We start from the raw sequence: 21,574 nt of genomic DNA, 5'->3' as shown, positions 1-21,574 counted from the left end.
TTGGGAAAAGAGTCGCATTTTAGATACATATTTATGTATATGTACAGTGTAATCTCTCCTAACGGACCCCTCCCATAAGCCGGCACTTTTTTCAGTACCACATATTTCTATTTGAATGCCTTGCATAACACAATTGGTTTTTTGCATTTCTCTGACATCATCGGATGATAAACTGGATAAAGAAGCAAAGCGAATGGGACAGATGGGGAACGAGGACACTACGAAGTACCTCCTGTCATCACACAAACAGTCGGCGTACTAAATAAAGATTAAAGATCTTTCGCAAATTATTGTTAACTTTTTTACACTTTTCTCATAAGCGACACATTTTTCAGTCGCTTAGGTATCCACTTAAGAGAGAGTACACTGTACTTGCATTATGTGCGAACTAACTATGGTAATAACCCTGGAATTTTTGCTCATTTGGCTTCTTACAACTACATTCACATGCATGCACACACACACACGCAGATAAGTTAAATAGCCCTCAATACATTGGAAATAGGGTTACTGCTTTAAATCGAAAATATTTATTATATGAATACATAACATTACGCTGGTCTCCATTCACACATTTCTTCTGAAGCATAAATTAGTTAGAATTAATAAAAAAATTAAAAGATTTCCTACTTAGAAACTAACAAATCAATAAACTATAAGTAGTAAGCATTCAGCGTCAACAAAATATTCAAAAAATTATAATTCTAAGTCGCTTACAATGCAGTACATCCAACTATTTAAAACGATTGGTGATGCCTCGTTTTACCTAAAATAGCGCTTCGCCCAACTAGCGAAGTAGCCATTAGGCTCGTCACCCTCAAAACACACACATCTCACTTCTCTACTTAAGATATGCCCTCGATCAGGTCACTGGTATCGCCACTCTTGCGGCAAAACGAAATCTTTAATTGCATATAAAAATCTCGCATACCAATGAATCCCCTTATACTGAGTTTCGGTGTACAACGTCGCATTGGACGCACTCTTCGTCTGCTCCGCTACTGTTGTTGGCACAACATCATTGCTGCCACCAGGTAACCACGAACTGATAGCTGCCATAAAACGCATTGGCGCCAAACCCCAATGCGCCAATTTTTGACTATTCACCACCGCATAACAGGAAGCCGTCACCGAGTTTACCACAATGGTGCCCTCGCGGGTTAGAGGCGCTACCACACCCAGCTTATGCACAGCCTTCAGACGTGTTACGCGTTGTGGACTTAAACGGCCATACTGATCGTATACCAAAACATAGTCATCTTCTTGTACGCGATCGGCGAAAATATAGTCCAGCCGCTTTTCAATTTGATGCCAAATTAATACCAAATGAGCTGGTGTTACGGTTAGCGTAGCACCACCGTCTGTGTGAATCTGTACGAAATTTTCGTCTTGCTCTAAATTGCGATCCATGAAGAGTATAACTTCGCTGTAAACGGGTTGACCCGTAGCGCTCATGGCGAGTACTCGATCACCGATTTTCAAATTGCGCATTAATTTCCGTTGCCCGTTTTCGAGCAGTACGCTGCTGTCCGCAGCAAAACAGCCGCTTACGTGTGGTATGTTTTGGGAGTCTGGAAAAGCAAGAACAAAAGAAAAAATTAAAAATTGAAGTACAAGCAAAAATGTAAAGTAATTGTTTACTGATGCTCAAAATCGTATTATTTTACTATGCGTGAAAATTAAATTTCTTTTGTGTAGCCGATACGCCACGAGCCAGTTCGTGTTTTCTAATACCAACTAAGCTCACTGTCTATTTGTTTTTTCTCACTTATAAATTAATCCTGTTGTGGTTACCCAAGTCCCTGGGTAGGGATAACAGGATTGACTGAACACAGCAAGAATCTAATCCAATTTTGAGCAATAAATAGGAGTCTGGGTAAATGCAAACAGGTTATAAGGGATGTTGAGATTATTTTCTTGCAAACTTATTTAACAATCATGGGCTTGAGTGTGTGTGTCTATATCTACATGACCTACGTGTGGCTTTGGAAAAAAGAAGGGATTTCTAAGACGAGATTTCCTTAAAGGATAAATGCGCTTGCTGTTGGCTTTGGTCTTAGCTGGCTGAAGTCGATACATAATACCATGGCACATTGTTTCCATACCGTTAGTTAGTTTACTATGGCCTTCGATAAATTGGAGAAACTTAGAAATCGTGTTAAATTCTTTAACAAGAATTATAAATAACCAACAAGAAGCAAACGACCCAACCTAGTGCGGTTTAGAAAAGTATGCTAAGACTACTGCCATCATACAAAAGTATTATATTTACATATTACGAGTAATATGCATAATGCAGTAAGCCATATTTCTATTAAGATTCTGATTGCATTACATGCACATATACATATGTTTTTAGCGCTTACCCGGTGGCGAAACCCAAAACTGGACTAATGGAAGGTCGATTGAGATTGAGGAGGAACCGAGTTCTCTGCTCATTCCTTCTAGACCTGATCTGTCCAGTTACCTCACAAGGAGCTCCGTGGTTCATCTACAGTTCTTTTACGCAATGTAGACCGATCTGATCCAGAGCCTGCTTGAGGATAAATGAATACGCACATATTGGAATGGTGGCACTCTCTATACAAATTCAGGCAATAAAATTCAGTGCCGCAACGAACGCAGCGGACTAATTTTGGGAGGTTTACTAACAATGGGCAGCCTGAACATAATCAAAATGAGTATGTGAATCCTTGAGCACAGATACCTTCAAGCCTTTTAAGCGATGATACGGTTTGGAAACTAACTAGCGATGGTGAATTTTGCCTGTCGTCATATTGTATGACGAAATTACAGAGCATATTCTCTGCGAATGTGTAGCCCTCGAAAGACGAGGACTCGTACATCTAAGTGGGGAAGCTCTTAAACTTGAGGGGACACTCAAATTCAACAGAAGCTTCCTATTTTAGGTTTGCGTTTAAGTACAATAGACAAATTAAGAAGTCGCAGTGCATTATGCCTGAATAATAATAATAATAGCAGACGATGGAACGATGAGTTTTACAACTTACAACTCTGCCGGCAAGCCTATGTCGTCCGAATGGATGCAAATCCTCTAAGGGAGGCCTTCTCTGTGTTGGTTAGCGCACTTTGTTAAACTCGAAAAAAAGTAGCTTAGGAGGTTATTGTAAAAATTAAGAAGGAGAATAATATTAGACATATGAGTATGTGAGCTATAAACAAAAGGTACATAGTTGATCATTTCCTTCAGATCACATGACTGACTCACAAATCGGAATTATCAGAGATTATATGAACCTACAGGTTTGACCTACCTATTTAGCAACATAGTTTGAATTTGACAGTCGACACGCAACAGTCAACACTCAATCGTCAACTAACCGACAAATATTTTAAAAGTGCCACTCTCTCGTTCTCACTTTGCGCCCTAATGCGAATAACACATATGTACATACGCACATTTGTTCTATGTCATCGCCATCAAATGTCACTGTCCAGCGGGTGTCCATGTTATTGCAATATCAACAGCTAGGCGACCGGTCAAAGCAACAGCGGCTTTGATGTTATGATCGGCAACAGCAACTACAGCATCAACAATACGAACACCGTTAAACTAACTAACACCAACGTAGAGTACAATACCGAATCATGAGTGACGAGTAGCCGCAAGCTCCTGCTGCTGCTGTGCTGCCACATATATGTGTACCATTTACATGTGGCATATGCAGCAATGTTATAGGCAAGCGTACATGTATTTACATACAAGTATGTATAAGTGCATACGAGTATGTAGGTGTTTAAATGCCCGTACAGGTATCGATGTAAATATAGGTGTGTACTCATCGTATGCCTGCAAGCAAGTTCTGGCCTATGCCCGTTTCTTGTTATGACTATTCTTAAATGCTGCATCTCTTCGTGAACATTTTTCTTGTTTGTTGTAGGGTTGGAATTGTTGTTTTCTGTATTGTAATAATTTATCAGTTTAGTCTTACCAGCAGTAAAAGATAAAAAGCCTGAGACAGGGTTCAGTTTACAGCAACAAACATAGCGCGCAGAGATAATTTAAGGCATTTTAATGGCTTATTAATTTATGACCTTTCAAGCCGCTGCATGCTTCATTCTCAGCTGTATGTAACTGCAATTTTCCTCACAGACAGCATCAGCTGGCACACATGGCCATACAATGTGAAAGGGCTCAATGCATACAAATATGTAGATGGGTATTTGCATATGTATTTATATATGTATATATGTAGCTTCTCATGTTCGATGTAATATATTATATAATATATTAAATTGCATAGCTTTGAATCAATTTACCAGTTTCGAGTGGTAAGCAGATCCTTTGATTCTGGTGTGGGATCATTTTACTGAAGCTTCTTCTGCGAATGTGTCTAATTTAATAATTACAGCGCCGAAAATTATGTTACAATAACAATGTATCATAACGTTGGTGTATAAATATTATTTGAATTCCCTATGGATCTTTTTGCTCAAGTCACTTAATTCTACAAGCAATTTTCGGATGGTTCCGGGTCATGGGATTTTGAGATAGCGCCTAATGTCGCCAGGCAGTTGCAATTTCTGTCCTATTTGCAACTCTCTTTTAATAATGGCTTGATAAAGCTGTGCATAGGTGAAGTTTCCAAACCGTACCATCACTTACAAACCCTGAAATTATCTGTGCAGCTTGATTACGTTCAGGTAATCCATTAACGCGTGAATGGGCCTGCCAGAATGAGTCCGTTGCGACTGTTGCTTCATAGCATTTGACTGGCAGTCGAATTGATTCTCGGTGTCAGAAGTGCTGCAGCTGAACCTAAGTTTACGGCTACCGGACTACTACAGCGTCTTTACGGGTTAGTTAATAGCTATGAAAGAGGCTCTACTGTGAGTCAAGAACTCGTCTGTAGCACAACCGATCACTATCCATTCTGACAGTTAAGCTACCATAAGATCTCTACAGCGCAATAATACTTCATCCAAAGTAGCAATTGAAATGTAAAACTATTCGCAAAGAGTTTGCTAAGCGGTGCACCATAGGCATTGTTTGGGTCCCCTGGGCACAGATACTTTACTGAAAATCGCATCGCTAATGAGCTGGCTAGGAGGAAAACTTAAATTAGTAAATTCTGTCCAGTGTACGGGTATCCCTTTACCTTCAAATAGGCTCTAGGTCGGCTTGGTGGACGAAGTCCACTTATGAAGTAACTAGACAGGTCTGACTTAGAAGGGATGAGCAGAGAGCTAATCGCTGATGAATCTAGATAGGCCTTTAGTACAGTGGTTGGTATCACCACCGCTCACTGCCTAAGAGGAGCACATGGGAAACATATGGGGATCATCTCTAATGACTTCTATCGCAGCTTCCGAAAAAGGAGGAGCTGGATAGCGTTGAACATTTCCTCTGCCACTGTCCTGCTTTTGCCAGAACACGATGTCGCTGTTTAAACTCTGATTTCTTTGCATGTCTGACCGACTTGGAATAGACGGCTATTCACAGTATCGTTTAACCGAGAGACCTCACTCACCACATTGGGAATTAGAGGGATAACTTGAGTTCAAACTAGTGGTATCACAATGGACTTCCAAGTCTAAGTGGGCCCTCTCCACACCCTTATGGAGGGTGGCAACCACCGAAACCTAAATAATAATAATTTCAATATCCGCTATCTAACCTAATCTACTCGATACAGAAGTTCAAGTGGTTTATTATACCTGCGATAAGATGGAGGTTCCTACAAAGCCGCTTAAAGTGATATATCTTCCATTAGATAAGCCTACTTTACCCCCAAACAAGTCTTCTCGGGAGGCTTTTTTGGCGACTATCGGTATTCATTTCATAGAAATTGTTTGTGTTTTATGTTTAATATATTTTTATATTTAAGTGAATAACAAAATATAGGCGTTGACATTCTCCTACGTCAATATCCGCTAACTGTTTTATGTACATATGTTTTTCCGTAATTATACCACCATTCAGTTGGTAATTGATTCTACCTAATTCGAATCCAACCGATCGTTATCCAATTAATTTAATTTGAGCTATGTTTCCTACTTATTTGAAAAGGCACATAAACAAACCTCCTTGCGGCACGCCTTCAAACTGAACTAAGCCAAACCAAAGCAAAAGGTAAAAAGGCACTAAGGTAGGTAGACAAAAAAATAAATAAATAAAAAAACGCAATCTGCGCATACAAACTTACTTTCGTACATACATATGTACATATGCAGGTATTTAGGCAGTCAGCACAAGAGTTCTACGGATGCTCAGTTTCATTAGATATCAGCACCATCAATCTCCATAATATGCTTAGTGTGGCATATTATTTCACCGCAAGTGCTTCACTGCTCCTTATCTCACAGTTTTGTTCTGTTATAATTGCGTGGGGCTCATGTTGCACGAACTATTGCTATGCATTTATTGCATGTCCTTTGTGTTGTAAATGCTCAATATATCGGTATTTGGTTACCCAAACGAGCATTAAAGTCGAATTCTTTTACAACAAAAAGGATAATGCAAGCGCTCACACTTAGCCGAATGGACGAATGGACATTGCTTAGACCACACATTGCATTCGCGCACTGACTGGTTGCCGACTGACGGCTGACGGGTGTACTATAAATGTGCATACATACATACACACATATATTTGGCGGTGTTTAGCCTTGAAGGGCATAGCCGCAGGAGTGAGAGTGTGCAGTGAAAACTATTTATGTGAAATAATGCTGATATGGATGATCCTTTTGCCTCATTTTGTTTCAGTTTCTTTCTTCGGCCTTGTTGGGTAATTTCTTATTATTTTATTTTATTTTTTTTGGTTATTTCCTTGACTGTGATTGTCGGCTCGTTTTTTTGTTTGTTGGCAGTCTCACGCAATTAGATTAATAAACCATAACAATAGAAGGAAAAACAAAAAGAAAAACAGCACCGATGTAAAAGGATCAGTTGTGCATATGTTGGCGTGTCTGTGTGAGTGTAAGCCATAACTTACAAATTTCTTTGACAGCCGGCTACAAGGACTCTCATGTATTTATAGACATTTTGGCCACTTGGTGGCGATACTGTTAGTGAGCAGCAGGAGGGGCCACCGCGGCAAGTCTTTGATCTCATTAAGGCAAATTGTAAGGACGATTGCGACAGTTGCAAGCAGTGACATTTAAAGTCAAAATATTTAGTCCTTTTGTGTTTGACCGATATGCCTTTTTAAGTGCGAAAGCATTGCTACATATGTATGTATGTATGTGGGTCTAAACACTCCTGCGTATGCACATGAATCCAACGGAAGTTGATTTCTTCAAAGAAACACTGTTGAGCTACATTGTAGTTATATGTATATATTCGATTGTGAAATTAATATGAATAGAACTACCATACGCTGTGTTGAAAAATAACGGGTGCCTCATTAAAACCAGCTATTGAATGTTACGCCCTTTTTGTGTCGTTCATATACCCGGTTGTGTGATTGAGCCTTGTGCCTACTATCAAGTGCGAAAATTGGAGTTTATTCAAGGGAAAGTACATATGGGCCCAGTTCATGGAAATTTTCAACTTCTGCTATATTCGAAAATGCCGTAAGGAGTTAGGTGGGGAAATGTCCTGGTTGCAGTTGATAGAAAATAAACTCTTTAGCTTAGAGAAGGAAAAGTAAAAGTCGTAAATATAAACGAATATAAACTTTCACATCATCTACTTCCTCTCTCTTAATGAACGGTACATTTCTGAAAAAAAAGAAACAATAGAATCGGCGCGATATCGATTAATAAGTTTAGATGTGTTTGGCTGTAAACCGTCCAAAAATAATGATAGTAACAATTGGCCCTACATTCTTTGTTGGAAATTTTATTGAGCTGCTTCTCCTATTTGTGGAGTGCGCCTTGATATTTGTTCCACAAATGGAGCGACCTACAGTTTTATGCCGCATCCGAGCGGCAGATGATTATTTATGAGGAGCTATTTCATGATAGAAATACACTCGGAGGTTAGCTAATGACCATCGAGGGGCGGTCACTATTAGAAAACATTATTTTATCAGTTGTTGTTTCATGCCCGGATTTTCAAACCTGAACACTATCGAATGGTAGCTACGCACTGGGTTCATTCATTACGGCGGACTTAATCGTTCAATATGAAGTGTTATATTTTGAACTCTAATCAATTCCATAAATATCATGGATTTTTCACGTATTATTACATTTATTTTGTATTTTGTATTTTTTTCTTTCTATTTTTCATCAGAAGAAACGGTGCATGAAATAACTGAAGCTTATGTATGTATGTCATGTTCTTTATTTTAAAAAAGATAATTATATGATTGGTACTTACAACTAGTAGAAGGTACGGCTATAACATTGATATGATGTCAGTCGGAATAATTTAAAATAAGTATATGATAGCACATTTTCTACATTTTTAATTCAAAGGATTCTCGTTCAATTGCATAAAACTTCAGTATGCACAAAATATTATTATTTAAACTCAAAGGTGTAGCTATGAAAATTCATTTAATCTCATTTCCTTAGTTAAGATATTTATAATATTGGATAGATCTAACGTATTTTCACCAAAATACTCTAAACAAAATCTTTTATAAATTGGGAAGTCAAGTCATAGGCGTTGGATGTTTTCGGGGTTACCCAAGTTACAAACTGTGCAGGCGGTAGAAAATAAATTCTTAAAATGTCTCGCATTTAGGTTAAGAAGACTTCCTCTTGTCCAAAAAATAAGCTTATAGCATAGGCAGCAAAATCATGACTCAAATATTTAATATCTCTAAGTGCTAAGTTAATATACAAATCGTGTTATTCTGATTTAACAGCAGAGTCTAGAAAATTCGAAAGTTTTTTATTCTTAAGATTGTCTAAAATCGAAGATACAAGCGCAGATAAAGGCTCAGAAATCAAAGCAGTAAGAGGCTTCATATTTAACATCAGAACTTTTTTAACCAATGAGCGCCAAGGCTTACAGTCTCCTCAGCTAGGGGAAGTCTATGAGTTGGCATAATGAAACACCGCGAGACAAAGAACAGATGAGCTCGGAGTGTATGTAAATATTGCGGAATCAAATCTGTTTCGATGTGAATCATATAACTCGGAGTACTTGGCGGCAAAAAAAAAAAATTTTGTTTAATAATGAAACGTAGAAGTCTCTCTCCTGAGTCGTATTCGTCGGCAACTGAAACTTATTAATAATTTTTCATTTGGGGAAAAATAAATCCATTACTTTTGCGCAAATGGTTTAAAACTTTTATATGATCGACCTTTAGCTTCTGGGTAATGCTACGACTACTAACATTCCGGTCAACTTCGATTATTTCTGTGATTTTATCGATAATTTCGACGACGGATCGAAAAGTGAAGCCGTTCAGATAAATTCCGTATACTTACGTCTGTGACGCTGTGATGCCAGAGTAGAATTATAGAGTGTATGGCAGAACACAGCTCTCTAGCTTAAGGGGTTTCAGTGATCTAGAATTCTCAAAAAATTGATTTTTTTGTTTTTAATATTTCGAAAGTAGAAGAATATACTGTTAAATTTTTGGAAGTCTATTCCCAGTATTTTCGATTCTACAGCCGTTTTAGCAGATAGAGTCAGATTCGTTATGCGGCGGCATCAATGGTCGCATTATCCACTCTCAAAACTTTAAACTCAATTATCTCAAAACTACTTTTTTCGGCCTGGTGTTGGCAACAAAAAAAACTATTCAACCAAAAACGTCTGAAGGTTTAATATGTTGTTCACAGCATCAATGACTATCGCCTGTACTAGAATCATATTATTACTTCAATTATTTTTTGATTAAAAAACTGAAGAAAAAATCGATTTGTAGAGTGTCAAATTCAAAACCACGCCATCGGGGACTTTTTACCCCGGGTCCGGAATTCTCAGAGGGGCCCGGACTCTAGAAAAGTTTTATGAAAAAAAAAAAATTGTAAATTATAGTTTTACCACAGCACCGTGACACACGTTTTCGCGTTACCATAATATACCTATGTTGAAATTATTTTTAACATTTAATTTTTCAAGTCGATCGGTGATATCAATTCAATTGATGATTTTAATCGTCTTCCGATCCAAATTTAAAATTCCGATCCACATTTTCAAATTATGATTTAAAAAATAGAATATGATACGCTCAATCGAAAGTGTATGTTATAGAGCCTTGAGTATAAGATTCAATGTGTAACCGAAAACCGATTACTCTGTTTCCAAACATCTGCATCGCTTTGCGAATATTCTGCACCTTACGTTTAGCGTTTTATCAAGAATTAAAATCTATCATCGTGCTTGTTCGACTCAGACTCGAGTTTCAGGATTAGCAACTTTGTGTTTAGAATCTGAGTTAGCAAGAAAACTTGACTTTGCTGATATTATAAAAGCTTTTGCCTCGGCTAAAGCACGGAAGACAAAGTTCTAAAAATTATGTCAGTAATTTTGGAAAATTTGTAAGGCTAAGTCAATAAAAAAATTAAACCTTTTTAAATTGCGTTTTTCTTCGGATATGCATTCAAGTTTTTTAAAAAATTCGTTATCTTGACATTGATTTCATCAGGAAATTTTTATATTGTTTTATTATGTTAAATTCACACTGTTCAACAATTAAACGTATTTATATGAATTAGACATAATTGGAAAGGGCCCGCATTTGCAATTTTCCCCCGGGGCGCGGATATGCTCTCTACGGCCCTGGCGCCATTCTTTCGTTAATTCTGGCTACAATGGGACAAACTAAGTTCTCCTTCAATTTATCTTTGAGCTACTATTATAATATAATATAACCAAATATAAAAAAACTGAGGTAAAATAGCTTTGCGCTCTAAGTGGCATTTATTCATATCATTTGGTATTAGAAATTAAACTTATCTTTGTAATCTACGAATATCAAAGCTGCACGTAAGGTAACTAAGCTCCCTCAAAACAAGCGCTTGCGATCGATTACAACGACAAAAATGTGTAAGGATTGAAAACTCAGGCGGTAAAGATAATCGCATATCCGCAATGACATCGAGCCCAACAAGCGCATTACATGTGTACCTATGCGCATACTTAAAAATGCATGCACTTATACATATTTACATACTTCGATCATTAATGCATTAACATAAACGTTTGTTGGTATGTTTACGGTGTATGTGTGTAAATAAAGCTTCCAGGGAGGAAAAAGCAGCGCCACTTCTGTTATGTACATACATACATAAATACATACTTAAATGCCTATGTACGAATAAAGACATGCTTGTTTGTATGTACATACATTTAATAACATACATACATATGAGCCCAAATATACAATATATGTATGTATGCATGTAGGTACATATTTTAAGAAGGCATGCCGCGGCACTTTTACGCTTTTGTTAGTTGGCATTCACTTTTCTCTCTTTTCCTACACACCAGTCCGGTTTAGTCCCGTCCGGTTCGGTATGGGCCATTGGTGTTGGCTTTGTCTGGCTCTTCACACTCGTTGATATTAAAACAGGCGCGGTTTTTGATTGTTTTCTGTTACGCGTTCATTTTGTTGCTATTGTTGGCCATATTCTGGCTATATTCGACAGTTTAAGCACTTTTCGAAAATTAATTGTTAACGTGATTTGGTTGGTTAGAGTGCGCCATTGGATGGGTGAGTGTGTGTGCATGCATACATACATATATAAATACATACACACGTACATATGTACATACATACTGACACACACACACATATTGACATACATGTTTGTGACTTACATGAATGAAAATCCAGACAAATAACAAGGCAGCCTTCCTGATTTCCAGTCATTTTACATGTTCGCAAGTACATATTCATGTATGTATGTGTGTAAGTACATTTTCAATGGACCCGACTTCGATAGCTAATCTATCGTTTGAGTTTTCTCAATTCGAATTTCATTTATTTGCTGGATAACTGGTATTTTCAGCGGCAAACATGTGCCACTGAGCACCTTTTCCGGGTCAACCCACTGTTGCTTTGATGATAAACAGGCGCCCGTGCACTTCAGTAAAGTTTTAACATATTTCGAATGAAAAGTGTAGACTTCTACGCACGTGTTGGATTGTAAAATACACACGAATACATATATACATACACGCATACATACCTACATAAAATCAAAGTATTTCGAAATTTTTTTCAGAAATTATTGTAATTTTTTAAGTCGTTGACACTTTCTGTGGTTAGTTGTTGGTACAACGTCACACCAACACTATATCACATATTAAAATAACAAAACCAAACACAGCAAGAAATTAAAAAAAAAAAGATTTACCATAACTTGTATTTGTTGTCACTTTATTTTTATTATTGTTTTAGTTGACTTAGCTCGTCTACCACACTAACCGCATTTCCATTCCATTTCGAATCAGTTTAGTCATTTTCGTATGTATTTGTGCGCGACCGACCAACCGTTGCTTTTGTATCTCTATCTGTATATCTGTTTATGCGTGCGTGTGCTGGTATTTGGCTTTGTTTTTCGTTAAGCATTATAGCCACCGCAAACTAGCATTGTTATTGCGGTTGCTTTTGTTGCTTTTGTTTGGTGCTCTTGGTGTGACTGGTATTGCCGCACAGCTTCCGTTCCGGCCGAATTTCTCATTACTGTCGCTACTCTTTTTGTATGCATGTGTATATGCTTGTATGCATGTATGTATGTATGCGATCTTAAACTCGTACTGCGGTTTCTGCTGTTGGCCGCTCTTGTTGTCGTCTGTACGTTCATGTGAAACTCAGCGGAGGTCGCATCATCAATTCGTTTAATTTGACAGGCGCAACCCTAAACATGTCAAAGCAGTAGGATGCATACGCACCTACTACTACTACCACTCCATGCATACAAATATTTTTCCACTTTCCGCTTTTGAATTTATTTTGGCCATTTGTACGTACAAATTCTTTGTTGGCGTATTGTCTTTTTGGCCGACAAACTGTAGTTTTATAATATTTAGGAAGGAATTCGTATCGAAAGGGGAGTGCTAAGGAGTGAGCGAGTTTAGGAGTGAAAAGTGTACAAAAAGACAGAAGAAGAAACACATAGGTGACCTAAATTTAAACACCCTAATAAATGAAATATTTTCCTTCTGTAGAGAGAATTTACTCTCACTCACTAAAGTGTTTACTTATCCGAATAACCATTGATTGAAACTTTTTGAACTGACGAAATTTTATTTCACATTTCTTAAACATTGAATATTTAGTATCAGACTAGGCACATTGAACAGTAAGTACCAGTAGAGCAACGGATCTCATTTTTTGCTATTCATTTGGTCTCAAAATTGCCCAACTTTCTTTAAATTTCTCTAAATTCTCAGTCTTTGCTTATATAAATCGACTTTTTAGACACCAAAAGCAACCACAAAATCCATGGCTCCTGTTGTTTTGCGCTACCTGTTCCATGTGCCTTGGTATCGCACAATAATTTTTTGTAGAAATTTATTCAATACACACATATTTATGTTTGAAAATATTCCTTATGCTTACCTGATTTTACCGAACAATGTATATGCGCTCGACTCTCATAGTAAACCCAATCGAATCCTGCTTCTACCGCAAGACGCGCCAGCATACCATATTTGGTGCGATCACGATCGGAAGTGGTAATATCCACAGCACGTCCCTCGTAATGCAAGGAGTCGGTATGATGAACATTATCCTCATCCCAACTTTCGGTGACTCGTAAAAATACGCCGGGCCATTGATTCATCACAGAAACAGCCAGTTCACTGAGTTTCTCTTTGCAGCGCTGGAATGAAAATTAAAAATAAAAATTGGTTTAATCAAAAATTATTCTTTAATTATTTATGATTAAATACTCTAAAAATGCTTTTAGCCCTTTATCGCATGTTGACCCATATATGGAAATGCAGTTTTGATTCAATTTTATTTTCAAATTAAGTATTATAAAATAATTCAAGCTATTTTAATCAATTAAATATAGATTTAGCAGTAATAAAGCTCAAGAAAATTTTCTATGATTTTATGAAATTTCGAGATAACCTCACTTTTTTGCAAATGGATGAAAAAACAGAATTGAAGTGCGAGTGATTCATTTTCAAAAAACGGTAACAGAGTGAAACAAACGTACGTATTTTTTGACAACAAAAATATTTTCACGGAGTCGATAATACTTTACGGGTAATAATTTTTCCGCTCTTCAACTGTTTTCTATGCTTCACAACTACATTTTATATATGGTTCCGTAAGAAAAACTAAAATATATTGCAAAACCTTTTCTTTATTTGTTTTTTAATATGTCTTATTGATAAATCAATAAAAATATTTCTACCGTATCTATCTATCTATATTTCATTTTCAACGCTTTATTAATTCATACAGTAAGTGGTAAAAACTTTTAGAAGCCATCAAATATTTTTTTTCTTTTGTAATATGCGTTTAAGAACTAAAACAGTCCCTGTGTATGTATTGACAAGTTTCGACAATTTATTTGTTTCGTATTTAATTTCAATAAAACCATATGAACTGTTAAACCATATAAATCCGAGTACCAAAGGCAAACCCAGGGCTTGCAGGTTTTGGGTTTGAGAGAATTGTTAACTCTGTCCATTGCGTGTTTGATGGTAACTGTGCTTAAACTGTAATTCGTGTGTGCGTATGTCTAATTTTTAAACGCCGGTTGTCATTTAAAAATCATTGTTGCCATATTTCAATAAGAATGCAATAACAAAAGTGGAAAAATTACGTAAATAACGACTATTGTCACAATTTAACTTAAAATGTATGCAAACCCATTACATATAGATTTGATGTGAGTGATAAAACTCAACTTGGTATAGAAATAAATACCCAAGACTTTAAATTCACTACTTTATCTCGGAACATTGAAGATATATTAGGACGTACGACAGGACTGACCACTTTAACGTAGATAGTAATGTTATGGTATTGGTAAAGGTTGTAAGGGTTAAGCTAGGGCTTTTGCACTGCAACCAGATTGATATATTGTACGCCCTTAAGTACTTAATTTTAATTATTTAGTACTGCGAGGAATCAAACCAGCCATAGGAGGGAGCATTTGTAAGTATTCATCGTAGATACTATCTCAGGATTCTGTGTCTCCTGTGTCCCAATGCTTCACAATTGATGATTAAGTGTTCCATGGACTCCTCTTGATCACAGCAGAACCTGTATAAACTAGTGCTAGATAGTCCTATTGTATTGAAATATTTATTGCAGGCAGAGTGGCATGTAAAATCTCCTCAGATTAACTGAACCCCTTTTTGTCTAGGGCTAGAACAGATTTTGCTTTGCCGGTATTTAAGTTCATGAACTTTTTGGAGTGATTAAGGCCGTTTGTGCCGTTCCAGTATTCTTTGGTTTTTATTTTTATTCATATTTTGGTTTCCTGCTTTTGGTGGCTTTTGTTAGAGCCGAGAAATAGGGTTGGTGCAATAAAGGGCATAATAGTCTGCTTTTTTGGCATAATAGTCTGCCTTCTCTTTTACTTCGGGACCCTCATGTCGTGGTACCCAAATCAGGGAAACGTGATTAAGTGTCGCCAGTGTTTTGAGTGCATTGTTACACTCTATAAGAACTTTTGAATTGAACGAAGAGCTATTTGAGGCTTTGAGGACTAATTGACTGTCCGAAAGTATTTTAGTTTTTACTTTTATGAATCCTCTTTTGGATACGAATTCGACTGTTTTCATTATGGCGAAAAGCTCCGTTTGAAAAAATGGGGTATCTGTACTCAGTGTTAAAGATTTGTGTGCTCTAGGCCGCACTATTTCTGCTCTTTCTCCCTGGAAAATTTTGGATCCAGCTGTATACCATTTTTGCGAGTCTTCATGAGCCATGCTGCGCTTGTGTTCCATTCTTCCTCAGACGGGAAGATACAATTGAGTACGCGTATGCATGCTGCATGTTCATGTTATTTAAATAAGACGTAATTTGCCTCAGGAATACATAATAAAGCCTAAATTCAGAAGTCTCGCAATCAATATTCGATTAGATGACATATCCAAAGTTTTAGAGAAACCCGTATAATCGGCATCAACTTCGTATCCTTTTTGAAGCGTAGCAAAATATCCCTGAATAAAAGCAACTAAATTACTGAGAATCTGTCAGGGATAAACTCATGTTAATACACATAATTTGGGAGTTTGGGAAAAAATTAGCGTAACAAGAGTTAACAAGAAAAACTTCAACAGGCAATGACATATTACAGCATCTTGTAGGGGGAAAAAAGACTGCATATAACAATGCTACAATACTGCTAAAGACCTAAATAAATGAAGCTGCACTCTCTAGTGACGTCAAGCCAACCTAGCCAACTACGAGTTGTGGAATTAGGAAAGAGGTACGATTTACCTTCATTGGAAGCTATGTTGGATACTCGAGCAATACTAGAACCAACCATGCATACATACATAAACACATATGTAAATACATATAATACATGCATACACACATACACACATTCGTACACATATTTTGTATGTTTTATAACTAGAAATCGTTCGTTATTATATGAGGTTTGATGGCATGAATACAGACTCCTTAAAAATAGCCATATTTAAGTTAACAACAAACCATAAAACAAAAAAAAAAATATTTTTGAAAGGTATGTAAATACATTTCGGCGTGATCTTAAGCAATAACTTTCTCACTGATTCCCTTCAATGTTGCAGTTGCTGTCTTTATTACTGTTTTGTGTGCAACTATGTATCTATTTACATACACACACATGTACACATTCCATTAGATGCTAAGAAATTTACAAAAAAAATTTTGAACCTGTTCTGCTACGCAAACATTAAGCCATTTACATATGTTTAGATAGGTATGCTATGTTTGTGCACATGTCGCTATTACCTTTCCATGGCCCTCGTTATTTTAACAATGGACCAAAACAAATAGAAGAAAATATAAGAAGTTGTATTAAAAATCAATTTTCCCATTTGTTGTGCTGTCAGCTACAACAAATACAAAGGTGTTTATTTAAGCGCACAATCTCGAGCCTCGAACTACGAGCGACGAACGTCGAACGTCGAACGTCAAACATCGTTCTGCCCGATTGCGAAAGGTCAAAATACAAATATTGATTTTCGCCGACGTGTATGAGGAATGTTCTACACTTCTCAATGAGTGCATTTGTATTTGTAATCACTTATATGGTATAGTGGGTGCATTTGTGTATTGTATTGGCCTAGGCAATCTCCCATTCATGGCATTCACGGGATGTACAAGTATAAAACAGCACTTATGGCACGAATTATTGGGTAAATATGTCGGTGTTTACCTGTGAGTCCATGTTTGTCCTTTACCAGGGTGGGGTTTAAAAAGGATTCAAAGGTTTTGCCGCATTCGGTCAATATTTTCTTATTTGAGGAGTTTGAATTTTTTTTAAGTTGCATTTCAATTACAGCCATACGTAAAATGCTTTAAAGTGTGTGGAATTTAAGGAGCGACATAAACTGGAGGTGGTAGAAGAAATAGCATCGCTTGAAAGCAAACGATTTTTTAGGCAAACATTTTTTGAAAATTGCCTACTAAAGATTTTAGAATCAGCTGCACTTTCAATTGTCCGTCGAGAATAGACCACAAAATCAATTATCAACGGCTGCGCAACGACACACAGTGAGTCGCTTGGTAGGCGTTTGATTTGTATATTTGGTTCGGTGCCCGTTTGCCAACAATTTGCCATAAACATTGGTGATGTGATTGGTGTTGTGTCGCGCGAGGAGAGCGGGAAATTGATTTGTGCATCTTGTCGGTATGATTTTTTAAAGGAGTTCATAGCTCAAAAATTCCGTCACACATGCAAATGCTTATATGAATATATGTGTTTATACATATATGCAGATATTATTTGAAAAGAGAAACACCAAACTAGCCTGAAATAATACTAGTTTACTATTAGAATTTCCTGACTGAAATCGAACTAGACCGAAAAAGACTAGATTTGGCCCAATTTTAAAACGACTTATTCATGCTTGTTTCATTTGATGGCAATTTAACTTTAATTTAGGAAATTCGCGCCCCTCGTAGTGCAAGTTTTAATTGCTTTGTTTGTTTGAATTTATTTTATTTTTAAATTACTCTTTTTAATATCAAAACAGTTTTTATGGTTTTGGTCCATAATTGGACTAGTATTTTTTGGCCTATTTGGAACTAGTATGAGACGACCATATTTCTTTTCGAAATCTGACGATTGGCATAGCGTAGAATATCGGCATGTAAAAAATACCACTTGCTTGTATGGAAGAAAGACAGTTGCCTGACTAGTTGCGTCTGCGACTCATAGTAGTTTACAACCAGCACATTTTACTATGGGGTTGCTACTATGAACACATATGAAAAAAAACTATATACAAATACATATGCAAAAAAAACTATATACAAATACATAGACATAGTAGGGTAATTGTATGGCTTGTGCAACTTTCGAAAATTCAAAGCGAAAACCTACTATTTATAGTAGGTGTGACAAATTGCCTTTATTTATGCGGTTTTAATGTGGCATGTAAAGTGCGGAAAATCGAAGTGGTCTACCATAACTAATTGTATGTGCGTTGATTTCATATACATGCAAACATCCAACTCTTTTTGCACAATCTGGTAATCTCAGCTATAAAAAAAAACATTAACAACACGGAACCTACAGCGAACCAAATTTGGGATATCCTTAGCAACCATTAAAATGCTTAAATTACTCTGGATACCGATACCAAGTCATTTCGCCATTTGTAGTAATGTAAAAGCAGATGATTTGGTCAAGTTTGCCACCAAAATTCTACTCATTATCACTGCAATATTCTACAATCAAAATTACATCAAAAGAGCTGCTAACTCGAATGTAGCAAACATCAGCACCCGAAATTGGTGTAATTACACTCAGTACTGTCAACGAAACAAACATGAAAAGTTTCCCATCAAGTAGCGATAAATAGTTGCGAAACAGATTTTCATTCACAATTTGAAATTAAACTTTTATATCTTGCAAATTATAGATACATAGAATTTTAACTTTTAATTTTAATTGCTTTTTTTGTTTTGTAATAAAAATTTATATTTTTTATTTAACATATATTTATATGTGCACGACTTTTTTTCGTGCACGCTTTTCTAAGAAAGGTATCTATCTACCAAGTACTAAGAGTTGGCTGTGCACGCATATTTGTAGTATTAAATTCTATTGCAAGTTTGTCGCTTAAGTCTTTTGTTTGAGACGAAAATCTGCGCATGGGAGTGTAAAATAAATCGACTTGGCAGAAATAGTTTTTGATTTAGTATAAAATTTCGCTTTGTAGACAAATTCTGGGTATACAGTTTTGTAGCTGTTAAATTTTGGCACAATATTGTGCAGGTTTAAAGCAGTTCAAAGTTGATTTTTGATCATTTTTTGTGTTGACGGGTTGAGCATTTTCTTCCATATAAAAAATTTGAGCATTCTTTATGACTAAAAAGTTTGGAGTTTTGGTGATTGTTTGTTTACTTTCATGCAAAGTTTGACACTTTGTGTTACATGCCTTTTGTTGTAAACAAAAAAAAAATAGTCAGAACTTTGCACTAAGTGGCACCGCTATTTATGCCAGCGCCTATGTATTATATATATGTTATAAATGAAATAAAAAACCATCGTGCGATCATTAAATATTTTTTCACACGAAATTTTCTATAACTCTGTTGATTAGATCCGACTGAATTTGAGCTATGGCTTGGATTAGGTTAACTTTAAGTATGTCGGTCGATGGTGGATTTCTGATATAGACATCCAACCCTACAAGAAAAATTCCAACAGGTTTGAATGGAATGATTTTGGTTCCCTATAGAAGTCGTCTTCGCGAGAGATAGCCATACTTTCAAATATTTCATATTAGAATGAATTTTGTTGGTAGTTTGGTATCAATGGCTCCATAATAAACCACAGATTTGATAGATGCTGCCAAACAAAACAAAACTTAGCGTTTGTCAACATCAACTTATACCTATTATAAAACCCTATACAAACACAAAAAACAAGAAGAGTCATCGTGTGCCGCCCAATCCCCAAAAGTAGTACTTGTATATGAGCTTGTAACATTGGTTTGTATGTATTTGTTACTTCGTGTACATTCTCATACTACGCATACTCGCAGACTCGAATGTGATATTTATTTTTTCTTTAAACTATACTATCTAGTCACCTAGTCGCTGGAAATATCGTTTATGTACTTTATTAAAAGGCTTAACCATTCAAGTGTCCAATGGCTCGTCTGCGCTCAGAAGCATTGTAAGTTAAAAAAATGTATGCAAATGTAGTCACTGAATACACGAGTACTTACTTACTCGGCATGTTAGGCTGCAGCAACAAGCACTTAAGTGCACTTCGTACTACATTCATTCAAGTATCGCTAAAAGCACCAACATGATGGCACTCGAAAGCAGTGCGGAATGACTGAGTCGCGGGATATGTGTCCTCGTGCCATTGCTTTTGATGGTCACTCAACTGCTAATGAGTACAAAAGCGTATCACTGCGCAAAGTGAAAATATTATCAATAAATGCAACACGTCGCTGACAAAAGGCGCTGATGAATGGCATAAGCGTACAAACGCGCGAACACACACACACACACTCACGCACAAATGTAAAGTGATGCACCTGCCTCTAACACATATGGTCCTACACCGATTGCTCTACAGAGTGGCTGCTCTTTTGCTAACTGCTTGACGTTCATGGTGGCAAGTGCTTCGAATTGCTTTTGTCTTAACGTTTGCTTGTTGATGGACACCATTGTTTGCTCAAATATGTCTGTGCATATGTATGTACATACTCGTATGTAGATGCTCACCGGCCAAAGTTGGTGGCCGCACCTCGGCCTCACCGTTGAAGAGGTCAGATCGTTGGCTGGCCGCCGTTACTCTTTCACTGTTTGTGCCTCGGTCTACTGCCTTATTGGTTTTTCGTATTTTAGAACGGCAGCGACATGCAAATGTTTGTTTGATGCAGTGTAGTGCAATCAGTTCTTAATTTATGTTTAGATTGTAAATATTGGTACATACAGCAAAAAATCTGAGTACGCTGTTACATGTGCACACACGTACATACATACACGTATGCATATACGAGTACATGTGTGTGGTGGCTGAAATTGTTCGCTTGGCCTTTGAGGAATTTTCGTTATAAGGAACAACAACAATATCACAACAACAATAACTGTACAATCATATGCAGTTGCATCAGCCTGTGTTGTTGCTATCGATGTTGTGGATGTTGCCGATGATGAGGATCATTACGACTACCTAATCAAATATTTGTCAATTACTTTTTCTGTACTATTGGCACTTTGCAGGTCCTCGCATTCGGTTCTTATATCTCATACCTTTGCCTACATTTTGTTGTGCTTTCGTTTCATTACTTTACTTGTATGTATGCAATTCAACAAGGTGCTTACTCATACATATGATATGTATGAATGTAGCTTGAATCTTTGTGCGTAAGAGAATAGTCGACGGGTGAGTAAGGTAAACATTTCACCTCAATTAAACAACGCTATGCGTGCATAAAACAAATATGTATACTTACATACATACATTTATATGTAGCTCATATATGTATGCTAATGCTCTTATGCCCACAAGGTGACGCAAAATCGGTATTTTTTTTTTCAAATAACTA

The 21,574-nt window shown here is 36.7% G+C and overlaps 1 protein-coding gene across 1 annotated transcript in view; it reads right to left on the bottom strand.

The window, feature by feature from the left end:
- Positions 1-554: 554 nt before the first annotated feature.
- Positions 555-21,574, bottom strand: part of LOC129235455 (protein hedgehog) — a 55,227-nt gene continuing 34,207 nt past the window's right edge. The window contains exons 2-3 of the mRNA XM_054869307.1: positions 13,437-13,698; positions 555-1,571 (exon numbers count right to left, since the gene is read on the bottom strand). Of these exons, the coding sequence (XP_054725282.1) occupies positions 868-1,571; positions 13,437-13,698 (966 nt within the window). The 3' untranslated portion in view covers positions 555-867. The remainder of the gene's footprint in view (positions 1,572-13,436; positions 13,699-21,574) is intronic.

Source organism: Anastrepha obliqua, chromosome 1 (genome assembly GCF_027943255.1).
Source record: "Anastrepha obliqua isolate idAnaObli1 chromosome 1, idAnaObli1_1.0, whole genome shotgun sequence".
Lineage (NCBI taxonomy): Eukaryota > Metazoa > Arthropoda > Insecta > Diptera > Tephritidae > Anastrepha > Anastrepha obliqua.
The sequence above is the reverse complement of the archived record's forward strand: the minus strand, read 5'-3'. Positions and strand labels throughout refer to the sequence as shown.